The 25,824-nt window shown below is 42.8% G+C and overlaps 1 protein-coding gene across 5 annotated transcripts in view; it reads left to right on the top strand.

Annotated features, from left to right (window-relative positions):
- Ptprm (protein tyrosine phosphatase receptor type M) overlaps window positions 1–25,824 on the top strand; it is a 698,333-nt gene that overhangs the window by 405,642 nt on the left and 266,867 nt on the right. For all 5 annotated transcript variants that reach the window (XM_087902425.1, XM_087902421.1, XM_087902423.1 and 2 more), the window contains exons 8-9: window positions 14,301–14,609; window positions 18,585–18,694. In XM_087902425.1, coding sequence (XP_087758551.1) covers window positions 14,301–14,609; window positions 18,585–18,694 — 419 coding nt within the window. The remainder of the gene's footprint in view (window positions 1–14,300; window positions 14,610–18,584; window positions 18,695–25,824) is intronic.

The raw sequence follows: 25,824 nt of genomic DNA, 5'->3' as shown, positions 1-25,824 counted from the left end.
CTCCTGTGTTATATAGTCTGAATTAAATACCCGGGAAGTCTTTTACAGAGGCTTGCTTTATTTCACACACCAGTTTCCATGTAAAGTTTATCTGTAGGATGAAATACCCCGTCACACCAGAACAATTCAAGATTGTCATTGAGTAGAATTTCAGCTCTTCCTTCTAGCCTGTGAATGTAGACTTTGGTAGTGTCATCAGGGAGTTTAGGGCAAGATGAAGTTGTGCGTCGTTGGGGCCATGTTTATAGTGCCTGGATCACCCCTTGAAAGCACTTAGCAAAGCAGCGTGGGAAGGCACAACACAGGAAGTAGAAAACATTCCAGACTCTATATTTGCCGCCAGTGATGGGAGCATGTTGTTTCTATGGCTGACTCATATCCCAGGAAGTATGTTCCACATTTTAGTTGTCTGTCAGTCAGCGAGTCCGCGGACCCTTCCGTGACTCCCGTAATGGGGCGGGGGAGCTGACTAGATGTGAAGGTGCTTGTTGTCCAAGCCCCTGATAACCTGAGTTCACTCTCCAGATCCCACATCCAAAGCCAGAAGCAGTGACATGTACCTGTAACCCTAATACTGTGGTGGCAAGATAGAAAGTAGATGAAGCACGATTAATAAAAACTCAGACACAGAAATCAGGGTTCACCCTAAAGGTTAGAAAAGCCAAACAGCCAGCGGATCTTACCACGACCTCAGTCCCAGATAACAAACCTGCCTCCAGGAATCTCAGAATGAGACTGACTTAAGAACTGTCCCCTCCCATCTTACAATCCTCTCTAGTTCTGGGATTTAACTCATGCACCACTACCGCCTGGTTTCTATGGCAAGCTAGTGTGGCTACTGGGATTAAAGGTGTGTGTTATTGCTGCCTGGTCTGGAAGGCTGACCAGTGTGACTGCTTTACTTTTCTGATCCTCAGGCAAGTTTTATTGATTAAAATACAAATGAAATGCCGCTGCAGGTAGACACAGAAGAGTCATCCAGAAGCTCATGAATCAGTTAGCATGGAGTGCAGCTCATCAAAAATAAGAGACCTTGCCTCTTAAAGGTAAAGCCGAGAACCGACTCCTGGTAGTTTTCCTCCGACTTCCATGCTCAGTGCTGTTCCTAGAACACACATGCTCACTCTTGCATACAAGAATATGCAACTCACATGCAATAATAATTATCTTATTTTAAAATCCCCACTTTTGCCTATTGCAATTAGTGCCTTAGAGAGCATGGGAGTGCAGATGGGTCTTTGATATGGTGATTTAAGTTCTTTGGGGTATAGGTGGGGGAGGGGTGTGGTGGCATGCAGCTGTAACCCAAGCACTTTTGAAGGTTGAGGAAGAAGGACCACACATCGGAAGCCAGCCTAAGCTACATTGACCAGCCTCGGCTATGTGTTTACAGCACAACACTCCATCAATGCAGAGATAAGCAGTAAAAGTGAGCATGGTAAAGGCTTTTCCAGCATTGACTCATTAAGACAAAATAGCAGCAATATAGTCATTGTTATATTCTGTGTTGATGCTTTTTTGAAAAACATTTCAGTTGACAAAGATAGGTGTTTTCAAGGATGACGCTTGCTTTAGCTGTGGAGTAATGTATGCAACTTGATTGTTTTCAAAACAGTGACGTGTATATAGAATCATGGTCAACATACTCACTTTGAGCTTTGGACCACGTGAGCATATGGATAGCTCTAGTTCCCAGACAGCAGCTAGAAGCTGGTATGGAATTGAAGGCTGTTATTTCTTGATTAAAGGTGGGAGTTTTCCAGAAAAAGCTGTTGCGCGGACTCAGCAGACAGTTTCCCTGACTGGTGTGAGAGACAAGCAGGTTTATATGATTGGTTAGTTTCTATGGCATTCTCATGGAAATTTTTATGAAAATTTGGTTCATATGATAAAACAATTTCAATTAGGAGCCCTTTGATGATGTAAAAGCAGTCTCTAAAGACTGTAAAGTATGATATATATATGCATATATATATATATATTCATACATATCAATGTGTAGCTTTGATCATGTAGTTTAGACATTTTTAAAGCATATAGACATATACCACCTGTACACACTGGTTCATATTGTATTCAGATGTGCATGTTATACATGACATAAATACAACACACATACCATGTCCATTATACAACAGACTTCATATATGTATGCCTTTCGTGATGGACTCCTAACGGGTGAAACTAAACAGGGATTCAAGGAAGTGAGCTTCTTTATTGGTGGGGTGGGACCGCTAATTGGTACAAAGATACCATGTGGACTAATCATTGTCTTAGGCAGTTACCTGTTTGAGTTGTTTCTCCTTCTGGAGTTCCCTATGCATTCAACCCTGAGTACCTCAAGAGATAATGAGATTCCCTCCTCTGTCTCTAAGCATTAGAGCTGGGTGGTGCCCAGGCCTGAGTCTCTGTTTTCACGGCTCAACCTTGGGATGCAGGGATGAGAAGTCTGTGTATATGAAATGCCGTACCTCACAGAGATAGCTTTCTGTGGGTTCCAAGTCAGAGTATCCGATCTCATGGCTCCGTCCCAGAGCACTGTGGCTTCTGTGACCTGTGAGCACACCTCCTGTCTTCCTAGGAGGAGCCAACATCTGTCTTTAACCGGAACCAATGTGATGTGTCCACGAGTCAACTATGCCTCTCACATAGCCACACCTTTCGGTAATAATAACCAACTAATATTGTACAAGGTGATAATAGATACAAACAAAATAATTGCTGTAACCTACATAACTTGGGAGCACAATAGTTGACTTAAAAAATGGTATCCCTAGAGCATTTGCCTGATCCGTGTGTATTCCCCCATTCTAATCCCTGCCTCCTGGCTGATCCTCCAATATCCTGAGTTCTCACATAGTCTTTGCCTCGCTCCTGCCTGAGGGTTTCTGCTTCATTGTATTGGGTATGCTTATGCTAATTCCCTTCTGTGTATTTTCAGTGTTAAAAAAAATTGCATCATACTTGTCTCTGGGGACTTGCATTTTTTATTGAGTGCTCTGTGAGGTCGGATTCATGTTTGCTTCACTTGTCTGCCGGTCTCTGGAGCAGCCTATGCCCGAGCACTTTATATCATTTGTCCCTGTAGAAAAGGAAAAGAAACTTTAAATTTCTGTTTGTTTGTTATTAATATGTGCAAATGCAGAGAATTGGGATAGGAATCTCCTATTTGGTCACCTTGCTGAACATGTGCTGCATGTTATAATTTGTCGAACCCGCATGTGCACTAAAGCACACACAACACTGCCTGTATATTGTGTCGTCCTACAGATGCGAAATTGCCTTTCATCCCTCTTCATTCCTTTGCCTTCTACTGTTTACTGAGTGGTACCAAAGGGAAGCGTAGCGTATAAACAGTGGGCTGTTCAGCTTGCTTTGCAGCCCAACTTGTTAATAGAAAGAACAATGCTTGCTAATCATGGTTGAGAAAATACAATTTTTCTTAACTTTCTAAAACCTTTGAAATTATGAGCATTTTTAACAAATGCTCTTTCTGAACCAGTTGAATGGTGTGATGGATTACACTAATAGATTTTTTTAAATGGCGAATCTTTATAATTACTTTCACCGTGTACTGTTTCCCGTGGTTAAAGATGGATCTGAATATTATGTGTTAATGTCTGTGCTGGAGAATAAAGTGCCTTATTCACACAGTCATCTGTTTATGGTTTGGGTATTAAGATTATCAGTTCCATGGGACTGGGAGATGGTTCTATGTTTAAGAGCAGTGGATGCTCCTGCAGAGGACACAGGTTGGGTTCCCAGCACCCACAGCACTCACATGGCTGTTCATGGGGCTCAGGTCATATAGACTCTAACTCCAATTCCAGCGAATCCCTCTCCTGTTCATGCATGCACATGGTATATTAACATGCGTGCAGGTAAACACTCATGCACAGAAAATTAAAAAAAATGAAATATTTTTAAAAGATAGTCACTTACTTGAGAGAATCTAACACTGTAGATTTTATTTTATTTATTTTTTATTTTATTTTATTATTCTTATTTTATTCATAAGAATTACCAGTGCCATAACTTGATGAATCCATATTTTCATCATCATGTACCAACTGTAGTTACTCGGTGTTTCTTTTGGTTAATATTTCCTTTCAACTTTCATTTACCTATGGTTGAAATGTATTCTTTGTGAACACAGTATCAAGATATCAATTTTATATTGATTCTGCACATGTATCTTTGGGACAAAAATGCATCTATTAAATTGACATCACTAACATAGATTAATTTTTAATTTCTGCTACATTTTCTAGATTTTCATTATTTTTATACTCCCGTACTTTAAGACTTGCTTTCCATTCTATTATGTGTGGTCAATTTTGGAGAAATTTCTCAATAGTTGAGAAATTATTGAGGTGAAGGTATATTCTTTAGTGCTTAGGTGGAATGTTCTGTAAATATCTGTTGGGTCCACTTGATTTATATTGCCAGCCAGGGCCAGCATTTCTGTTTAGTTTTTGTCTGAATGACTTGTCTATTGGCAAGAGCGGAGTACTGAAGTCCTCCACTATCAATGTCTAAGGGCCAATATGTGATTTACAACTTAGTAATGTTTCAGTTATAAAGTTGGGTGCCCTTGTGTTCAGTTTTTAAATGTTTAGAATCACAGTATCCTCTTTGTAGATTTTTCCTTTAATGGGTATGTCTCTTCTGGTTTGTTCTAGTTTAAGGTCTAGTTTATCAGTCATGGAAATAGCCTAGAATACCTTGCCCCTATGTGGCTTCTATTCTTCCCGTGGCCATTGGTGGAAAATACGGTTTTATTCATATAGATTGTTGTTTAGACGGGTACGATGGGATGACTTGCCTGCTGTCTTTATTTATAGTGCTCACCTGGAAAGACATCAGTAGTCTACACCTGGCATATTAAACCCCTCTTCTCTTCGATGTGAGTTTATGCCATCTGAACTTGGCACACTGCCTTGCTTGCTTATATGTATTCTTGTCAGTAGTCTGATTTTATATTATGACTGCCTAAAGGTTCTCAGTTGTACGTTGATAGTATTCAACAACTACAAAATTGGTAGCTCTGCTCTCCCCCTCTCCCAGCATCTCAAACCCACCTTCTGACACCATTTCACTTTCTGCCTTTTGCCCGTTTGTAATCCATCACCCTGATAGCAAATGCACTTGATACGGGTCTCTGAGGTCATGTTTATCTCAGCCAGCTAAACCATCAGTGAATGTGTAAGAGTGAAATGATATGTTTTCATTTAGCATTTTTTTTGTGTTGTGTAGTTTTCCCCTACTGGAGCATTGTTTCTTTTTTTAATAATATTTTTATTTCTTCTTTGAAAATGCATAATATATTTTGGCCATCTCTATCCCTTGCGTTACTTTCTCCCAGCTCCTCTTGGTGCCCCAGTCCCATATCCCTCCCAGCTTCGAGTCCTCTTTGTTCTGTTATTAATGAACTCTCAGTCAGATTCCTTATATGTGTGACTATGCACTTGTGCGTGTGGCTGTCTACTTGTGTGTGTGAGACTCTGCCCATGTGTGTCTAGCTATGCCCTTGTGTGTGTGTGGTTATGCCCTGGTGTGTGTAACTATGCACTTGTGTGCGTGGCTCTCCACTGCGTGTGTGTCTATGCACCTGTGTGTGTGGCTATGCACTTGCATGCATGACTATGCACATGTGTGTGTGGCAATGCACTTGTATGTGTGGCTAGGCACATGCATGTGTGGCAATGCACTTGTGTGTGTGGCTAGGCACATGCATATGTGTGGCAATGCACTTGTATGTGTGGCTAGGCACATGCATGTGTGGCAATGCACTTGTATGTGTGGCTAGGCATATGCATGTGTGGCAGTGCATTTGTGTGTGTGGCTAGCCACGTGCATGTGTGGCAATGCACTTGAGTGTGTGGCTAGGCACATGCATGTGTGGCTGTGCAGTTGCATAGGTGGCTATACACTCGTGTGTATGACTATCCTCTTGTGTGTATGGCTATCCCCTGGGTCATGGGTAGCCTATCAGTGGCCATATACTCCAGAGACAGCAACCCTCACTCTCTCAGCAACCATCAACTGCCAATAGGTCCTCTGTTGGAGTAGGGACTTCAGGGCCCCTCCCCATCCTTGTTGGAATCCTGACTGGTTTGACCCTGGGCAGGTCTCATTAAATAACCCAAGCCGCCGCTGCAAGTCGTGTGTGCAGCAGCCAGCATTTCCCAGCTCTTCCCTTCATCCATGCTCTTTCTACACTGATTTCTGAGATGGTGCCTGAGCCTAGGATGAGACTATTTGGCATAGATGCCCCACCCAGAGCCGAGGTCTCAGGTACTTATGCTCAGTACTGTGCACTTGTAGTGACCCCCCTCGTCCTGCCTGCTGAGAACTGACGTACAGCATCCATGGGCATAGCGAATGCGTTGTCCCTCATTCTCTGCCTTCTGCTGCGGCTGGTGAGTGCTGCTCTGTGGTTCTAACTACCACACTGGATGTGAGGTGCTTTTCTCCCCGGAGGCTTCTGTAGATCCCTTTGAGCTTTGGTGTCTGCAGTTTTACTGCAGTACATCTAAATGTGGATTCAGTCTCTTTCCCCCCCCCCCCTGGTTTTGTGTGGCGATTTGACACAAGCTGGAGTCATCAGAGGAAGGAGCCTCAGCGGGGGAAATGCTCCCATGAGACCCAGCTGTAAAGCATTTTCTCAGTTAGTTATCAGTGAGGGAGGACCCAGCCCATGGTGGACGGTGCCATCCCTGGGCTGGTGGGCCTGGGTTCTTTAAGGAAGCAGGTTGAGGAAGCCATAGGGAGCAAAACAGAACGCAGCACCCCCCACCCCCATCAGCTCCTGCTCTCCTGCCCTGCTGGATTTCCAGTCCTGACTTCCTCCAAAGATGAACTCTGATCTGGAAGTGGAAGCCAAAAAATCTCTTCCCTCCCCCTGTTTTGGTTATGGTGTTTTGCCTCAGCAAACCCTACCTAAGACAAATCTCGTGATTGGTTTCTTTCCCCCATTTAGGACATTATATGGCTCCTTTATATTCTCTCTGGAATGTCAGATTTAGATCCCCCTTAGTTGTTATTCTTTGCTGCCTTCTGTATAATTTCATCTTATCTACCTTACTTACTTACATTAACTTACTCCGCCTCCTTCCACTCCCGTGTGGTGTGAGTGTGGTGTGAGTGTGTGTGTGTGTGTGTGTGTGTGTGTGTGTGTGTGTGTGTGGGCGTGCGTGTATCACAAGGCTCTAGGATTCAGTACTGCTAATGAATGCTTTAGGTGCTGATAGTTGTATGGAATTGGCCTTAGACCAGTGTAGTATAAGAGGCCACGCCCCAGTAGGCGGGTACCACAAGTTGTAAGACTGACCAGTATTTCGTTTCTCTTGTGCTGCTGGGACCCAGTGCTTTGCTTTAGACTGCAGAGATGATAGAGGCAGTTGGCCGTTTCAGTTTTCACTTTCTTTGACCCTAGAGTCCCATTATAAAGTGTATTGGAGACACATCACTATCCCTGCTGACATTAGACTAGCATTTTCCAACTGAGAAGTTACTTCAGGTAAAAGGTATGGCCATGAGAAATTGTAACTGTTATGTTAGGGATTTTATCCATTAATTAATCCAAGTCTCTATTTTATGTTGAAACCTCAAGTTGTAATGGTAATATTTGTACAAATTTTTAAGAATTCTAGATAACACAGCAAAGGGAGAAGGGAGGTAGACAGAGTATATGTACTTTCTTTTTGATTCATTTCTTGTGGTTCTCATGGAGCCTAGGCTGTCCTTGAACTCCAAATCCATCTGTTTACAGCCTCTGAGTGTGGTATTTCATCCATGAGCCTGGAATGTTCTATTTTTATTTCTTTATTTAAAATTATTAACACTTGATTTTAATAGGTACAGTAGATGCATAAGTGATTGTTTTAGTTCATGGATTGCAATGTGCTCTAAAGTCTTCTTATTTAAATTTTTAAAAAACTTTATTTAAAGATCACAAAGGACCTGGGCAGTGGTGGTGCACACCTTTAATCCCAGCACTTGAGAGGCAGAAGCAGGCAGATCACTGTGAGTTCGAGATCGAGCCTGATCTACAAGAGCTAGTTCCAGGACAGGCTCCAGACCTACAGAGAAATCCTGTCTCACAAAAACAAAAACAAACATAGAAGAAGACTTTATGTTTAAAAAAAAATCTTCTTCCAACTGTTCAGTTTTATTTGGGCAGAATTAAATCTGGTGAATATTGTTGCATGGTTACTAAAAACCCAGAGACAGAAATTGGAGGTCAGAAAAGCAAAACAATCAGCCACACTGGCTCTTACCTCTTCTTCAGTCTGAAATGGCGATCCTGCCTCCAGGAATCTCAGAATGAGACTGTGTCTGAGAGCTGTCTCCTCCTGTCTTATATTCCTCTCTAGGGCTGGGATTAAAGGTGTGCACCACTACTGCCTGGTTTGTATGCCAAATTAGTGTGGCTACTGGGATTAAAGGTGTCTGTCACCACTGCCTGGTCTGTAAGGCTGACCAGTGGGTCTGTTTTACTCTCTGAACTTCAGGCAAACTTTATTTATTTATTAAAATACAAGTGGAATGTCACTAGAGAATATTCTTAGGATTCAGTGTGCCATGAGTGCCCACATCTTCTTTCTTTGAGAAGCTGTCGGTGGTGCATTTTATTTACTCTTTCTTTTCTAACTTCTTTCCCTCAAACCCATTACTTACAATAAATAACCCTAAAAGCAAAAGAGCTTAAAGAATTTACCATAGGACATGTAGTAAACATTCCCCAAGACCCAAGTTATATTCTATACTTCTTAAACATCGAGCCTAAACACCCACCCAAGCCAAACACTTCATGGGCCTCACACTTCCCTCAGGGTCACCCAACTCTATTGGAAAAGGCCCTCTAGGCTTCACTTGGGGGCTGATGTTTGAGTTCTTATGCAGTGCTTAGCCCTTTATCTAAGAAGGTCTATGTGCCCGCCAGAAGGGTACATCCTGATCATATTGCTACGTAAGGTAATTCTTCAAGTGTTTAATAAATGTGAGTTAAAAAATCCCAGCTCTCTATTGCACTTGAAATGAAAATGGCCAAAGAGACTGACATGTGGCCAGCAAGCAACCCCGGAGAGGAGACTAATTCCCTAATAGTTCAGCCGCGGATGTTTAGACAGTGCCCAAACAAACAGAACAATATTTGATCCCATGGGCCCTTTCACTCGGTCATCCCTGAGGACAGTTGTTCCTGATGTCGAGCTCTTCCATCTCTACCATTTCCCACTCTGTTGAGTTGCTCAGGCTGGCCTGGACCTTGTTCTGTATCCTAGCAGGCTTTGAATTTGAGATCCCACTTGTCCCAGCCTCCCAAGCAGCTAAAATGGCAGGCCTACCTACCCAGGCTGGACCTCAGTTAGTACATTTGAAGCTCAGTTTGTTCTTTAGAAAATGGAATTAGTAGAATGTTCACCTATTTTTTTAAAGACTTCATTTCAGGGACATGTCTTCTTGCTGTTGCTTTATTTTGTTGTCCATTTTGGGGGACTTCATTGTGCTAAGCAGTGCAGGCTGACCCTGAACGGAGGCTCTTCTGACTCAACCCCACAAGTGCCCTCAGGGTTCTGGTTATGCTGAGCTGTAGCAGGTATTAATGTAGCATCTATAAATAAAATCTGGTTGAAAAGGTTGTTCTAGGTATAAGTATAAAGCAAGCTTGAAAGCGCCAAGTTGCTTCCAGGCTTACAGATGTCTATTGGGAAATGTACAGTTAATGTATTTCAGAATTTTCAGCTTGGCTGCTAAAGATGCATTTTGAACTTTAGAGTGCTTTGACTGATTCCAGAACCTGCAACCCATGCCGTGGCCTAGAATCGTGGCTGCTTAGGAATACTGAATCCCTGGTTAGACCAAAGTAACATGGGCTAATGGGGTCTTTGCTCTGATTTAGCTGACTAGTGGAGGAAATGAAGTGACGGCTGTATTATGTTGGTACTCTCCTTTGTGAGACTCATAAGCAGAAATAAAAGAGCTGGAGGTCCTAACGGGGCTGCCACCACATCTCAGTGTTATTCCTGGTATTGTAATAGACCCCTGTGTGGTTCACGAAGAGGTAGGAAAGCGAAACCTGTTAGCGGGAGCGTTGGTTGTAATCTATGTTTTTGATTATCGATGACAGGATCCTAAAATTACACCCAAATATCTCTCACCGGTTCTGAAATTGAGTTTCTGAAAAAGCACTGCAGAAGTAATAGGAGGTAAAGTGCAGAGTTCCCAGAGAAATGAGCTGCGAATTGAGCCTGCAATGGAAATTGATCCTATCAGTCAGCTTCTGCCCTTATTCTGAGAGCAGGGGATGAGGGAGCCGGAGGAGGGTGGCTGATTAAATAGGAGACTAAGAGCTGGAGGCTAGAACTGGGCTTGCTGGTCCCCACGGTCAAGAATGTAACTGTCAGGCTTCTCTGCTGGAAGCCTGGCTCCATCTGGCAGAAAGAGAAGGAAATGAAAAATGCCCCGGGGCCAGTGTGAGAGTCACTGGAGTTTCCTGACTAAGTTTCCTGCAGTGGCCGCCTTGGCGCTCCCCAGGGGCGCTATTCTAGCGGCTCCTTGTGAGCCAGTGATCTCATGGTAGACCAGCTGGCTCATGATTCACACCAATGGAGCTTATCATGATGCATGATGCCCCTCTCAAGAAGTCGGGGTGTGTCCGTGTGTCCCGAGGGTGTGAGTGCAAAGAGAAATGGGCTTGGAATCGATTCCCATTCTCGGTCCTGTCTTTGGAATTCGTGCGGAATGAGGAGCAAATACCCTGTAGCTACTGGTCTTGTGTATACAGTTTATTGGCCTGTTACCTAACTAGAGGAGATCTATATTGCTCCCATAGAACGGCACTAATGGCATGCTGGAGGAACTTGGTGGGTGAGGGTGATGTGTGGATTGTACTCTTAGGGATGCAGTATATGTTCCAATTAGCCCTGCTGAGGCCCCACATTTCTGGTTATGGAGCTGCTACTGTGTGATCTGTTTCTACAACGATGCCCTTCAGAGTCTTGAGTGATCATCAGTGTAACTCACTGGCGTCAGTGTCCCCTTGGAATGGCGTGTTCACAGTTAGCAAATATTTCTGCAGAAACTTTGAAGCTGAAGGTACCGTAAAAGGCAAACTCAAGATGATACAAGCCTTTTCAAGCGGTTGCTGCTCCGGATGAAATTTTGCAGGCTGGAAGACGAAAAGAGAAAGAAGGTTCCTTGGGATGAATGGTGAAAGGCTTAGTCACTGGGCTTGATCTAGCCACAGTATCATGAAAGAGAGAAAGCTGTCACAGCTACATGGCAGCAGATGGGATACCTTACGTTCTGGGGTGAAGCACGATTAATGAAAACCCAGAGACTGGTACTGGGTTTCAACCTGAAGGTCAGAAAAGCAAAGCAGCCAGCCACTGGCTCTTACCTCTACCTCAGTCCAAAATGGCGATCCTGCCTCCAGGAATCCTCAGAATAAGACTGAGAGCTGGCTCCTCCCATTTTGTATTCCTCCCTACTGCTGGGATTAAAGGCGTGCACCACCGCCACTCAGTTTCTATGGCAAACTAGTGCGCCTACTGGGATTAAAGGTGTGTGGCACCACTGCCTTGTCTGTAAGGCTGACCAGTGGGGCTGTTGTACTCTGAACTTTAGGCAAACTTTATTTACTAAAATACAAATGAAATACCGCTACACTTGGGGTATAGCTGTCTTTTAACATTCGCTGTTCATGTTTGGTTTGATTTTGCATGTGTTTTGCTTTTGGAGATTTCCCTCGAACCCTCAGATGTGTATTCTAATGCTTGACTCCACTCACAGCTGCTGCCAGTGTTAGTATTTTGTTTGGTTGCTTGTTTTTGTTTGTCTGATTAACTACATCTGCTCACTTAACTTTGCCTCTGGGCCCTAGCAAGAGCAAACAGTATCCACCAGCAGTAGACCATTCCATCATTAATTGGTTGATTGAAATTCTGTATCCAGCTTTTACCAAGTAGGACAAGTGGTCAGGAATTAGAGTCAAAATGACTTTTATAATGAGGCCCTGTTGATCGGATTCATAGCTACCTCTGTTGGCATTGACCTTGCCACATTGCTATCGACGTTTCTGTAGAGACCACAGAGCTGCCTACCATTGACAGAAGCCTACAGAGAGTCCCCAAGGAAATAACTGTGTCATGACTTCTGATAGACTTGCCTCTCCGTAAGCTGAAACTTCACTGAATCCATCCACCCTGCTAAGCACATACGTTAGCAACAGCTACGGAGTATCTATCTGTGGCATCACTTTCTGGTCACTGAGCTGACTGGGAGCTTTGCTTGGTTGTTCTGCAGGTAGCCTAGGAAAGGACCAAAATTCCAAATGCAGCTTCTCCATAATGTGTGTCTGCTTTTGTTTCAATGTGAAATTAAAAAATTGTAAGAACATTTTTATTGGGTTTTTTGTTTTGTTTTATCTATTTATTCATTCATTTATTTATTTTTAGGATTTCATGCCCGGCATTCTGCGTTTTGATCATATTGACTCCTTCCTCCACTCCTTCCAGATCCATCCCTACTCCCCACATCCTCCCAACTTCATATCCTCTTTTCTGTTATTTTTAAATAGCAATAACAATATTTTAATAACTGAATCCCATCGTTTTTGCTCATAAAATTCTAGGTGTTGGTCCTCTCTGGCGTGTGGTAGAGGCATCCCTAGTCAGGGACAGTCCGTTCTGTGTAGATGCTTGTGTACAGTGGCTTTGTATTTGATTAATCTGGAATTGAGGATGCTAGACAGACCCAGCTTCTGCATCCACACCTATCAGCTGTTAATTATGGCTCTCCTGACAGTGGTTTGAAGTACTTGCTCATGGAGATTTTCAGTTTCTGCCAGTGTACCTGTTTCCTCGGCAGATGAATGAAAAGCTTGAAACTTCATTTTGCCTCGGAGGAGTTCCAAAGGGTGCTAACAAAGAAAAAGGAGGCATGCATTCTGTGAAAACTTTCCCACAAGTAGAAAAAACACTTAACTGTATAGTCCTGAGGCTTTGGCAAGCATATATTTTCTTGGGAAAGGCATAGCATATGCTGAGCATAATAGTTTTCCATTGAAGGCAAGTTAGAACAACACTGCTTGCTTAATGTCTGGGCAGTCAGTCAGTGCAGTGATGGAAACCTTGGGGAAGCAGGTTAGGACTGTCCTGTGGAGATGTGATTATGTAGGAAGACGATGGAGAGATGCCTCCTGATCTGTAAGAGATCTTGGCTTTCCTGAAAGTTTTCATAAACATCTGAGTAATGAAGCATTAAATAAAATGCAGCATTTCCTTTACATAATAAAACATTGTCAATCTGGAAGAAGCCTTGGTGTTATTTCTAAGTGCCGTATTTATGCTATTTTCCAAACATCTATAATTTTAAAAAGTTGGTTTATAAGTCTCCTAATTTAAATTAAAAAATAGTTCATCCATAAGGAATATTCCATAAGAATGTCACTTGGTATTGGTCTACTTGTCCTTGGTTCCTAAGTTCCATCGAGAAAGCATCATGAGATTGCTTTTAGAATCAGATACACCAGAGGCAGAAGCTCATGGAAGTTAAAAGCAATCTGCAGACACATTTCTGGTTTGCTCCGGTGAGGGTGATTTTGTCGTGTCTAGCTGAGCAGGAGACTGTACACTGGCCTCTTCCGCCACAGGTTAGGAAGTAAAAGGGGAGTTGTCTTCCTAGCACCCCGTCACAAAACGAAACACATGGGATTGCTGCTGTGTGTGCAGTTTTCTATCACGTTGAGAGAGCATTACTATCGTCAGCGCCGTTTCCTCATCCCATCAGAATCTTAATGCCACAGTCCGGCCTTGACTCTAAGTCGCCGGGCATGATTCCGCCACAGAACCAAGATTTATGCTTTGGGAATAGAAACATCCAGTCCACAGAATTGTTTTAAGAGCCTGGCAAATCCTAACTATCATTTCTTAAGTTTCTGTTTTCTTTATCAATTGTCATTCTCTTGAATTCACTATGGCAACCACACTTAAGGAAAATAAAATTTGAAATTATCAATGAACCGTGGCTGCAGCAAAGCAGAGCGTTCTAGCTTGGTCTTTGCCTAACCCTGTCTAACCCTTGCAATATGGCAGGGCCCATAGTATGTTCAATAACAGGTATATGGTTTGCCTTACTGCCATCATTTCCAAAGCAAACTTGCTCTTTTTCTGTATGTTTTAACTCAGGTTATTCAAAACACACATATTTCTTGCATGTGTTTGAAGTTTCTAGGATGCACAGGCTCCACCTTATTAATTCTTTTCCCGCGTGTTTTTCTTCTTTTTTCAAAATAGATCCCATGCGTGGCCCGAGAAAACTGGAAGTTGTCGAAGTCAAGTCTCGGCAAATCACCATCCGCTGGGAGCCGTTTGGATACAATGTAACTCGTTGCCATAGTTACAACCTCACGGTCCACTACTGTTACCAGGTGGGAGGACAGGAGCAGGTGCGAGAAGAAGTGAGCTGGGATACGGAGAACTCCCACCCCCAGCATACCATCACCAACCTGTCCCCGTACACCAACGTCAGCGTGAAGCTCATCCTCATGAACCCCGAGGGCCGCAAAGAGAGTCAGGAGCTCATCGTGCAGACGGACGAAGACCGTGAGTGCTTTCGAGTGATATGTCTATGTGAACTACGTCGTTTCGGAATGACTTCCGTGTCTTTGACTCTTAGAGCCGTATGCTGGGAACAAGGTGGAAGGAAGGACTACTTCATGGAGCTTAATGTGTCATGTGCCCTCACTCTGAAGCACTAATTAGAAGAAGCAGGGGGAGGCTTATTGTTTTTATATCATTCTGTTTCACACCATATCACACATGCATACAATTCTCATCTCCCACATCCCTGTCACCCTATCCACCACCCTCCCCTGTCCCTCACAGTCCTCTCCCTTACATCTATCTCAGTTTGTTTTATTCCATGACCCACTGAGATAAACCAGGGCAATCTGTGTGACCTTGTGTTTAGAGCTACCCATTGGAGTCTGGTGGGCTCAGCTCTGGACACACAACTAAAAACAGCAATTTCCCCCTCTCCATGAGTCTTTCATTCTGATGGTGAATACAACCCTAGGTCCCTTCTGCCTTCTTTGACTGATTATTGATAGAGCTGGTCCTGTGTGGTTTTGCGTGGGTCTGGTGTAGATAACTACAACCGTGATTTAATAGTTGCAATGGTTGTGTGAGTCAGGAGGATGCTATTGAGTGACCACCTCACCTTATCCTTCAGCTTACGCACTTCCTGACCCTTCTGGAATATTCCCCAAGCTTCAGAGGAGGTGGCATGAGTTTCTGTTTAGGGCTGGGCCCAGAGCTAATGCTTTTTCTCTAGAGTTTATCAGTCATGTGGCATTTATCGATATGGTGATTCTAAAGTATTCTCAGTAGTTCTTGACATTTTTATTACCACGTTGGAAGGAGACATTAATGAGTTTTCCTATTACATCGGTTCCACAGACTGCTCTCCGACCATCTTTATATGGTGTTCGTTCTCATCCTTCCAGTCAGTGGCAGCACACACCCATAACAGGAGTCCCAACTCTTCGCGCCTATGATCACATGACTGTGGCGCCCCCAGAGGGCCTCCCTGACTTCTGGCTTTTACAGTCTTTCCACCCCTTTTTCGTGGTGTTCCTTGAACTGTAGAGAGGGTGCGCTAAGTCTCTCGTTTATATGTTGTAACATATTATATATTTTCATTCATTTTTGTGTAAACTATATAAACCATCTTTATGAGTAAAGCCTTGTTTTCCATCTGTAGCAATAAGCATGCTCTAGAAGCATCCAAAAAAGCAGAGTCAGCCCTTGCATGAAAGAAGAGAACGTTGGAGGTAAATTTGTGATTTCTGCTTTAAGGAGCCCTGTTGTTGAGTCAACAGGAAATGGTGCGGCCAGGTCATCTGTTTCACCAGCTCCCAGATCTGAGTGGCAGAGAGAAGAACGCTCCCTACTCCAATGGAGTTTCAGTGAGAACTATGTTGGGAATTCCTTGGAATCCTGTCAGAATGTCAGACTTGCTAATTTGGAATGTTTGTTTGTTTAAATTATCTTCTAGTCTCAGGAATTCAGCCTTGTGGTATTTGCAAATTAAAAACCTATTGTTTAGTAGCTCCGCAGCATTCAGCTAATTAGAAAAGAACTATTATTGCAAATTACATTTCCTCAATAACCAGCCAAACAAAAACCTACTTCAAAGAAGATGGGACGAAGAAAGACAAATAGAACAGTTGTCAGACAACACCAAGTCTGAGGAGGAAAGCAACAGTTCTGGGGACTCTGGTTTATCGACATCACTTGGTTCTGGAATCGTGTGTTCACTGAAATGGTTACATCAGGAATGTATGGAAATCTTCTTTTGGTTTGATCCCCATTAGCAATATAAGTGTTACGGTTACTTCCCTAAAATCCTGACCCCTAGAACATCTAAAAGAAAATCTTTAACCTAAGTTCATGGGACATTTTTTTTTCTAGTCAGTCTTCTGGATTTAAAAACACAAAACCAAACCAAACAAATAACCAGCTCTGTTTTTCCTGTTCTAAGCTTTAACTTTTTTTTATTAGTCCACTTGAAGCATTCCTTTTTATTACTTCATTTATTTATTTTTGCAAGTATCTCTGTGACTCTATGTGTGGACTCACGTATGTCACGGTGTGCATGTGGATTTCAGATGAAAGCTGGCGGGAACTGGTTCTGTTGTTCTACATAAGCCCCTACAGTGATGCTCAGGCCACCAGCTGGGTGGGAGGCGCCTTCATCCACCGAGGCACTCCCCAGCCTCACTGCAGCAACTCTTTCCACAACACCATCAGTGACCCTGTCCCTTCTAAGACGTTTTCAAAGTCTGCTTTTTGTCAAATCAAGTTGACCTTGGAATCAACATACTTTGAATAGATCCCATTCAATGTTAGGGTGATTTCTTCTGTTTCCTTTCTTCATTCTTGAACCTACATAACTATTTTCAAATGTAATAAAGCATCCACCCATTCAGCGGTGCTGATGCTGAGAAAAGGGTGATGTCATAGGAAACACTCTGGAGGCAAACAAGACAGGATGGATAGCATCCTCTCAGACTTGAACCAGCTGCAGCCCGGTTCACCTTCTGGTTGTGATGAGCGTTCTGGGTCCAGAGTCTAGAATCATACTCCCTGGGAACTCGCCAGTATCCCTACTTCTTAACACTGTGTGTTCCTTTGTTTCGACATAAGGTTTTATTAATTTCTTCAGCCCAGAATGAATGATTACTTCCATATTATATATTATTCAGATGCTATACATTAGAAATTGACTGAAATCCAACATCATTTTAGAAATGAAGCAAGTGAAATCCAAACAGGAGCAGCAACTGTCTAAGCTGCATATTTTTAATTATTGGAGAGTCTTAAATAGCAGCCATCCTACCCCATGCACATCAGTAAAGAGCTTATCTGTTGAATACCTGGCTCCATTTGGATAAAATACAAAAGCTCTCACTCTACCAATAAGCATGCCGTCAAAAATAAAAGCGAGTTTAAAATTTGAAATCCTTCACTTCCTTTAGAAATTCCAGGCACCCATCCAGTCCGAGACAGACGTGGTGACAATTAAAAGGCTATTCATAGCCTCACACAGTCTAAAATCTCCAGCCTCCTTTCGAAAATCTTTATTGAAATGTTTATCCAGGCATGTGTTGAGGAACATTGGGGGAAGCTTCCAGTTAAGAATAATGCTGCTGTGAATATTTTATACAGTCTTATGAGTCGGCCTGTTCTCAGTTATCTTGAGTAATCAGTAGATATATTAGATGATGATGGATGGATGGATGGATGGATGGATGGATGGATGGAACAAATGAAGGATGGATAGATAGATAGACAGATAGATGATAGATAGATAGATTGATAGATACATAGATAAAGACAGATGATATATAGGTAAAGATAGATAGATAGATAGACAGACAGACAAACAGATGATAGATAGATAGATAGACAGACAGACAGACAGACAATGCAGATAGTGGAAAAGCTGGATCACATTCTGTATCTTTGTTTACTGACTAATTTGAAGAACTGCCATGTGATTGCCAAAGTTATTGTATGATTTCACATTTGCCCCGTACTGCATTTGGGTTAGAATGTGGTTTTGATTGGCAGTTTTCAGCCAGCCAATGATACTGAGGATCTTTTTGTATATAACTCTGGCTGGTTTTAAATCTTCCATCCTCCTGCCTCATCTTGTCCGGTGTTTGGTTTACAGATCTGTGTCAACATTCTCATTCTTACCACTTTGTAAGCCAGCACTACCACCCACCATTCCCACCAGCACGACTTGGCCTCCTTCCTTCCTTCTGGAAAACAGTTTATACAAAGGAAAATACTCGGCTTCATGTAATTGACTTACTTAAACCTTACAGAAAAAAATAATTAAATCATTTTACAAGGGCAGTGTAGTTAAAATGGCTTAAGAGTCCAGATTGTGAAGAGGAATGCAAACGTTGTGGATAGAGCATTAGGATCCGCAGCCTCTGTGAACAGTGAAGTTCTCCTTGGGGCAGTTGGTTTGCGACCCACACGTTCATCTCTCAATGTCCTCTTTAGTCCCAGGTGCTGTTCCCACCGAATCCATCCAAGGAAGTACCTTTGAGGAGAAGATATTTCTTCAGTGGAGGGAGCCAACACAAACATACGGTGTCATCACTTTATATGAGGTACCTTACATATCTGTTGATAATTGCTTTTTAATTGTAATGTCTTGTGATGATATAAGCTCTCTGGCATTTTAGAAACATAATTTCATCTTTCCTTGAAAAGTTTGATGCCTTCTATAGTTATAATGATTGTTATGTAGAAACAAAAGATTCAAAATGAGCTTTTCAACTATGTGTAATTTCAAGATACATTTTTTAAAATAAGTTGGATCATTGTTTATTGTGTGTTGTATATTAAGACACAGCATAACATTTTTAAAAGTCACTTTTATTGAAAGTAATAAATATTTTGAAACTTGCATTGATTAGCAAGCAATCAGTGAGTCACTTTATTTCCTAGCTATGAACTATTTATCCATTGATTGTAAAACAACACTGATTATCCAATTAGAAAAGTCAGTAAAGAATTGTCTCCATAGTAACCATGGAATAAACTTTTTGGGGTTCCTGCAGATCATGTACATCCCTTAGACTACATTGATACCATTTTCGTCTGCTGAGGCAAATCAAATAGTTGAGCGTGGTGGCAAGAGAGAATTTGATAAATTGTTCAAGAAAGAAATAATCGCAGTAATAGGGTGACAGGCATCTTCACATCACTGTGAGCATCGTTTCATTGTGCCTGTTGTCATAGAAACTTGCAGGTGCTTTTTTTTTAGCGAGCATTTGTTTGAATGCAAATTCAACAAAATTATATATTGCAAGATTTCTAAAAATTCTGGCCAATCTGCATACTGATCTGCCTGAGCACCTCTCAGCGACACTGACAGGAGCCTGAGCCCTGTCAGGAACTGTCAGCCTCGATCACCACCAGCCCACTCTCTGACCCCATAGACTCACGCCGATGCTTCCCACTTCTTCCAAATATTGGTGCTGGAGTGCAAAACCAGTAATAACGCTAATGATAATAATAATAATTGAAATCATAGTGAAGAAAGCTAAGCGAAAAGTGTTGCTTTTAGTGTCTAATTTATTGTGGAAACATTAAAGCTACGGAAAGCCGTGGCTCAGATTCTACGGCGGTGTTTTCTTGTCAAGTCAAGAAGAGTCGATTATTTTTTTCCTCCATGATGAAAATACTTCATATTTTGGGCCCCCTAACTATATTTTGGATATTGATTTTGTAGATTCCAATCTAAAAATAACAGGGATTTTTACTGGAAAAGCTAGTCTTTGAAGTTCATTTTAAGACCTAAGAGTCTGTCTGCCTGCCTGCCTGCCTGTCCGTCCCCAAAGCCATAGACTGCTACAAGACAAACAGAAACTAATAGCAAGATTCTTTCTCTCTAATCCTACCAGACATTTATCTTTGTATGATAAGTAACTTCAGCATGAAAACAACAGGGAAAATGATGATTCAAAAGAAGACCCCATTAATCTCTCTGATTTGGTAGCCAGGCTGTCCCAGGCTGAGCGCTGATCTGAATGCAGCTACAGTGCAGATGTGTGGATCTGCCATAAATCAAGGTGCTAGCAACCAGCTGTTTGCAAGTAGAGCAGGTCGGCACCTTTTTCTGCAAATCCAAGGGGGAAGCGTCAGATATAGGAATTGCGTCTAAATGACTAAATGTTTTCTGGGTACCAAACCACTCTCTCTCATACCTACCTAGTTTCTACATATAGGAAGGCGAGTTGTTCCAGGTTCCCCACAGCACGCCTTGGATGGAATCTTAGAAAGGGCTCTTCCCTACCTGAGAGCTCAGTGCTCAAGAGTCTTGGTCTGCTTGCCTTACGGGAGCACACAGTCTCCTGCTGGAACAGGTGGTCAGAGCAAAACAGCCTGTGTCCCCTCTCAGGAGCAGAGGCTTATGAAACAGACGCCACGCTTAGAAAGCTGAGCAGTTGCCCCTAGAGAAGCAGGGGCTATCAGAACAGCGACTGTGTCATGGAGGGGCATTTGAGTATAAGTAAGGGTTACCAGGGTTAGTGGCTGCTCTCGTAAGAAGTGTCCTCCCTGAGGATGTTAACGTACTCAGGTGATTTGGGGATAAAAATAAAAGAGATGAGCTGCTATAGCTATCAATGCATGTGCTGGGATTTGACGACTTTGGGGTTGACTTTTGTATCTTCTGAGAGTATGCATGCCCCATCCTCTGCTCCACTCGAGTGTCCTCCCTCAGCCCTACACTAGCTTGCCTTCCCTTTGTTTACCCTGCCTTCGTTCTGATCTAGTCCTTCTCAAAACCATGCCTCACGTTAGCCATTTCTTTTTGTCAATTATCCTCCGAAAATCCAGGTCTGGTAAGTATGTCCATCCTCAACGGCTATCCTGTCTCATTGTGAATGCAGTGTTGTCCTCCTGCTGAACCTCTTGAGGATACAAGTGCCTAAAATAGAATAAGCCGCTTAGTGTTTCTTCAAGAGTTAGCCACTGTTGGAACGAGATGCAAGTCCAAATTTTTATAATGCAGAAACTACAGTACAGTTTTGTTTATCACTTTAGATGGATACTATTTAATGTTGGCAAAAGCATGCTCTATTACAGTTACACACAGCCTGTGAAGTCACCAGCTTACATAATGCAAAAGTAAATACAAGACATTTTCATGTTTGATATGTAAAGTTAATCTCATAAGAATGCTCTAAGAAAAAAAATTAGAGGAGTTTTTTTTTGAAATTTTATTTATTTATTATGTATACAACATTCTACCTCCATACATGGCTAGAAGAGGGTGCCAGATCTCATTACAGATGGTTGTGAGACACCATGTGGTTGCTGGGAATTGAACTCAGGACCTTTGGAAGAGCAGGCAATGCTCTTAACCACTAAGCCATCTCTCCAGCCCCTAGAGGAGTTTTTGTATTACCTCTTTCCAAACATGGCCAAAGAGCCCTGGGAGACATATGAAAAAAATCAGCGGGTTATGTTTGCATAAGGCTTTAAACTCCATAATGATGAAAGGCATGAAAAAAGTCTATCAACAGAACACTTGGAGTGATTATTTGCAACACTCATGGCAGCAAATGATAGCTGTGATATATAGACTTGATAACAGATTGATAAGCATAATACGAAGATCCCATCAGGAGGAGGGGAACAGCGAGTAAGAGGACCCAACTCGGGAAGAACTCTAAATGTCCTAGAAACACGTGATAGTGTGTCTACTCCATTTAAATAATAAATAGGAAATACCTTTGTTGAATCTTGTATACTTTTAATTGAACATTAAATTTATCTGATTTTGTATGATTTCTATAATGTATAATTTGACCAGTGGCATAGAGAAATGTGTAAATACATAGATTGTTGGTGGGAAGTATATGTTGCCTCTTCTCTGCCCACAACAATTTAAAGATTGGCTATTGAACCTATTCTAAAGGTCTATCAACTAATAATACTCCCAAATGCATAACATATAAGGTACCACGTCTCTCACACTTGTCTTTAGTTCATTCTAAACTTATGACCATGAGAATTACACATCTAGAGGTTTGTATTCAATATGTATAAGCCTTGGAGGAAGACAAAAACCACAAAATGAAACTCATGGTCTCAGCTAGAAGCAGCTGTCCCATCACCGACTGAAAAGCGTTAAATCAATGCTCACCTTCCTAGACCTGGAGGGAGAGGGAGGAACTTGAACTTCCCACAGGGCCAGAAACCCTGACTGCTCTTAGGACTGGAGAGGGAGGAGGAGGGGGAGTGGGAGGGAGGAGGAGTGGGAGTGGGGGGAATGGGAGGGTATGGGGAGGAGGGGAGGAAGTGGAAATTTTTATAAACAAATAAATAAATAAATTTAAAAAAAGAGAGGAAAAAAATCAATGCCAAACCCAAACTCTCGGCTTCCTGTGTGACTTGCACAGAAGGTTAAATATGACTCAGAGTAAGGCAGAGTGGTCCCAGGTTGCCTGCTGATGGGGCTATTTGTATGCTAAGGGTTGAAATATCTCAAGATCATGAGCCTGGATAAGCGAGTGCACTTAGTCACCATTGTCTGAAGTTGGTAACCTTGCAGAAGAGGTGGAGATATAGGGGCTGCGTTAGGAAGTTTATCTTCAATGTTCAGTATCTCGTCAAGTTGTAACTGTAACAATGCTTTCGGAATAAATGTAAGTACAAAAGGATTCAAAGTGAAGCAACCTTTCCACTTTTTCTTTGGTAGCTACTTCTAGGTGGCTCAGTGGTTAAGAGTACTGCTTTTTCTTCCAGAGGACCTGAGGTCAATTCCTAGCACCCACATGGTGGCTCATAACCATCTGGAACTCCCATCCCAGAACTGATTCCCGCTCTGGACTCTGTGGGCACTGCATGCATGTGTAATCAAACACTCATGTAATACACATAAAATAAAAATAAAAACTCCAAAAAAAAAAAACACCAAGGGAACTGCAGCTGCCTCTGGATCTCACGCCAGTTATTACTTATTATTAATATTTTTCTTGCATCATTTTCCACCTGGATTTAATGGGCCATCGTCCTCTGTGTTTTTTTTTCCTCTAAGAGCCTTCTGAATTTTTCACACTGCTCTACGCTGCTTGTGTGCCTCTAACCTCCTACGGCACACGTCCAATCCCTCCTGTAGTATCCTTCCACTGTTCTCTCAGTATTTCCTTCAATTCCTGTAGTTGTTCCTAAAGTCCCTTGGCCCTTCTCACCCCTGAAATCAAATTTAATTATCCATTCCTTTGTGTTCACAGAGTAAATTGCTCAGACCCCAATTAAAAACCTGTATTTTATGCTGGCTGCAATTACCATCAACTCATGCTCCCTAGAAGGTTCCAGCCCCCTGAAAGGCTATTGCATTTGGCTCTCTATGAAACTGGCACCGTAGAGTTGGAGACTGTAAGGAGAAAAGGGGAAGATAATTTTAGAAGATTCCAGGCACTTAGCTGCAATCAGAAATCATCCAGCGTAAGCAAGTACTCACTGCGTCTCGCCATTTCAACACGTTCCGTCCCACCGCCTCCTTCCGGTGCCACTTTGCTCTTGTCTAGGGGCACCCCGGAAATTACTGGCACCCACCAGAGGGCAATCGGCGTTCTTTATAGTGGCTTCATTCAAACATCTGCCCTCAGCCCGCAGTATAGTCCCGATGGAAAAGATTCCCCTGAGCGTTTCTTCTGGAAGCCCTCCCTCTGCTTTTTCTACTGCCTGGTTCCTGGTAGACACTTAATAAGTCCTTATTGAATGACTAGCTGGAAAGATGAAATGCCAGAAGGAAGTACTGAGCTCTGCTCTGAGCCCAGTAGGATACGATGGTGGTTCAACAATGGTGCTCAGGCCAACAGCTGCTTGGTGCTTGTCACCTCCGCGGCAGGAGGCAGTTGTGGAGTTGGCCATCTTCTGTTCCTGGGAGCTTTGTCATTTCTGACATCTGGAGTGTGGGAGCTATAGGCTTTCTGACATTCAATGCACATTTTTGTTTCTAGGGGTAGGTAAGAGAACTCATAAGTCTTTTATGAATTTTGTATGAATTAGTATTTACTTATTTTTTGTAAGAAAAGAGGAACAGGGTCTATAATTTTTTACCAAATTGTTAAAGGGTTGAAGCTAAACCACAGTTATAAATATCCATGTGACTCAGCCTGGGGCTACCTGGTAGTGGGCGCTGAGCCCTTTGGTGAAGCCTTTGCCTAGTATATGTTGCTGGAGCCAGGGCCCCGCGTGAACGCTCACATGTTCTTGAGCACAGCTCTGTGCTCCTCAGTCCTCTCTTTTGGAAAATATACCAAGTACCAAATGGTTGCAGATCACAGAGGGGCCTGAAAGAAGAATAAGACATCACTCAATCCTCCAGAAGGCGATCCGAGTACAGGAAACATTCCTCTGCCTCTGACCTATTTAAATCATGGTTTAAAACTAAACCGTAGAGGCACAGCATCCATGACTCATTGCTAAGTAGAACTAATGGGCCAGCCCTAGCAGGAGGCTTTGGCTGCTCTGTGGTTGAAAAGTCAGACTTGGGATGCATAACAAATATACAGATTTGCGATGCTGGTCTGAGGCACGGATAGACACAACTGTTACCTGATGTCACCTGGATTCTCGTCAGAATCTTCCTCCTCTGCACCATCTTCTTATTTATTCCTGAATTTCTATCCCCAGCCTAGACCTCTCTCAGACTCTAGTTCTGTCATGCATACATGTCCACATGATCGTTTCCATGTCTGCATTCATCCTTAAATGCTTCTGTACCCATGCCTTCCCCTTTCAACAGGGGATGATCTTTTGAGCAGGGCCCAAATGGGGTAACTCCGAGACTCCTCCATTCTGCCAGTCCACTGCTGGCTGCTGTCTTCCTCTGCTCCCGTTACCGTTCTCTTCTTCTCTTGCTGCCTCCCTCCCACTCCTACTTTGGTTGGAGAATTTGACTCTATCCCATCACCTACACCACAGCCTTAACCACTGAATCCTACCACACTTTCCAGTGGTTTCTCTGCTCCCTTTATAACCCCTATAATAAAATTAATGTCCCACCTGCCCATCAAGAGGGTATTTTCATTAAATAAATAAGATTTATTTTTTAATTTCCACACCCAAAAGTTTCAGTTTCCTCATTGGTTATATCCAGTCTTTTATCTTGATGTACAGAATCAAGCACAGAGGAGCCCGTGCCAGCCACCCTCGCCTCCAGAGACCACACAGGCCATCTGTCTGTCCATTCCTGGGGTCCAGGGGACTCCTGCTGCAGGACTTAATCCAGGCTCTACTCCCAAATTCATGGCCTGACTGGTCCTTTATAGTTTAGATCTCTCGGGCTTGTCAGCATCTCTTTCCTCAGACATTTTGGATGGCTTTGTGGAACTTTCTCCCCTCTGACAAAGCTTTTTAGATGAGCATTGTATTTGTTTCTCCCATAGTTGGTGGGTTTTTTTTAAGTAATTTTATTAAATTATAAAAGTTTCCATTTCCGCCCCTCCTCCCACCACCCTCCCACTCCCCCCACTCCCTCTCCTCCTCCCTCTCCATCCCTAAGAGCAGTCAGGGTTTCCTGCCCAGTGGGAAGTTCAAGTTCCTCCCGCCTCCCTCCAGGTCCAGGAAGGTGAGTGTCCAGATGGACTGGATCCGCAAAGTCCAGTATATGCAGAGGAAACAAGTCCCAGTGCCATTGTCAATGGCTTTTCAGAAAGACTCCGGGCCAGCCACATTCAGAGAATCTGGTTGGATTGCGTCCTCGTTCAGTCCCAGT

This window comes from Myodes glareolus, chromosome 27, assembly GCF_982192425.1.
Source record: "Myodes glareolus chromosome 27, mMyoGla1.1, whole genome shotgun sequence".
Classification (NCBI taxonomy): domain Eukaryota; kingdom Metazoa; phylum Chordata; class Mammalia; order Rodentia; family Cricetidae; genus Myodes; species Myodes glareolus.
This window is presented reverse-complemented; position numbering and strand designations above follow the sequence as displayed.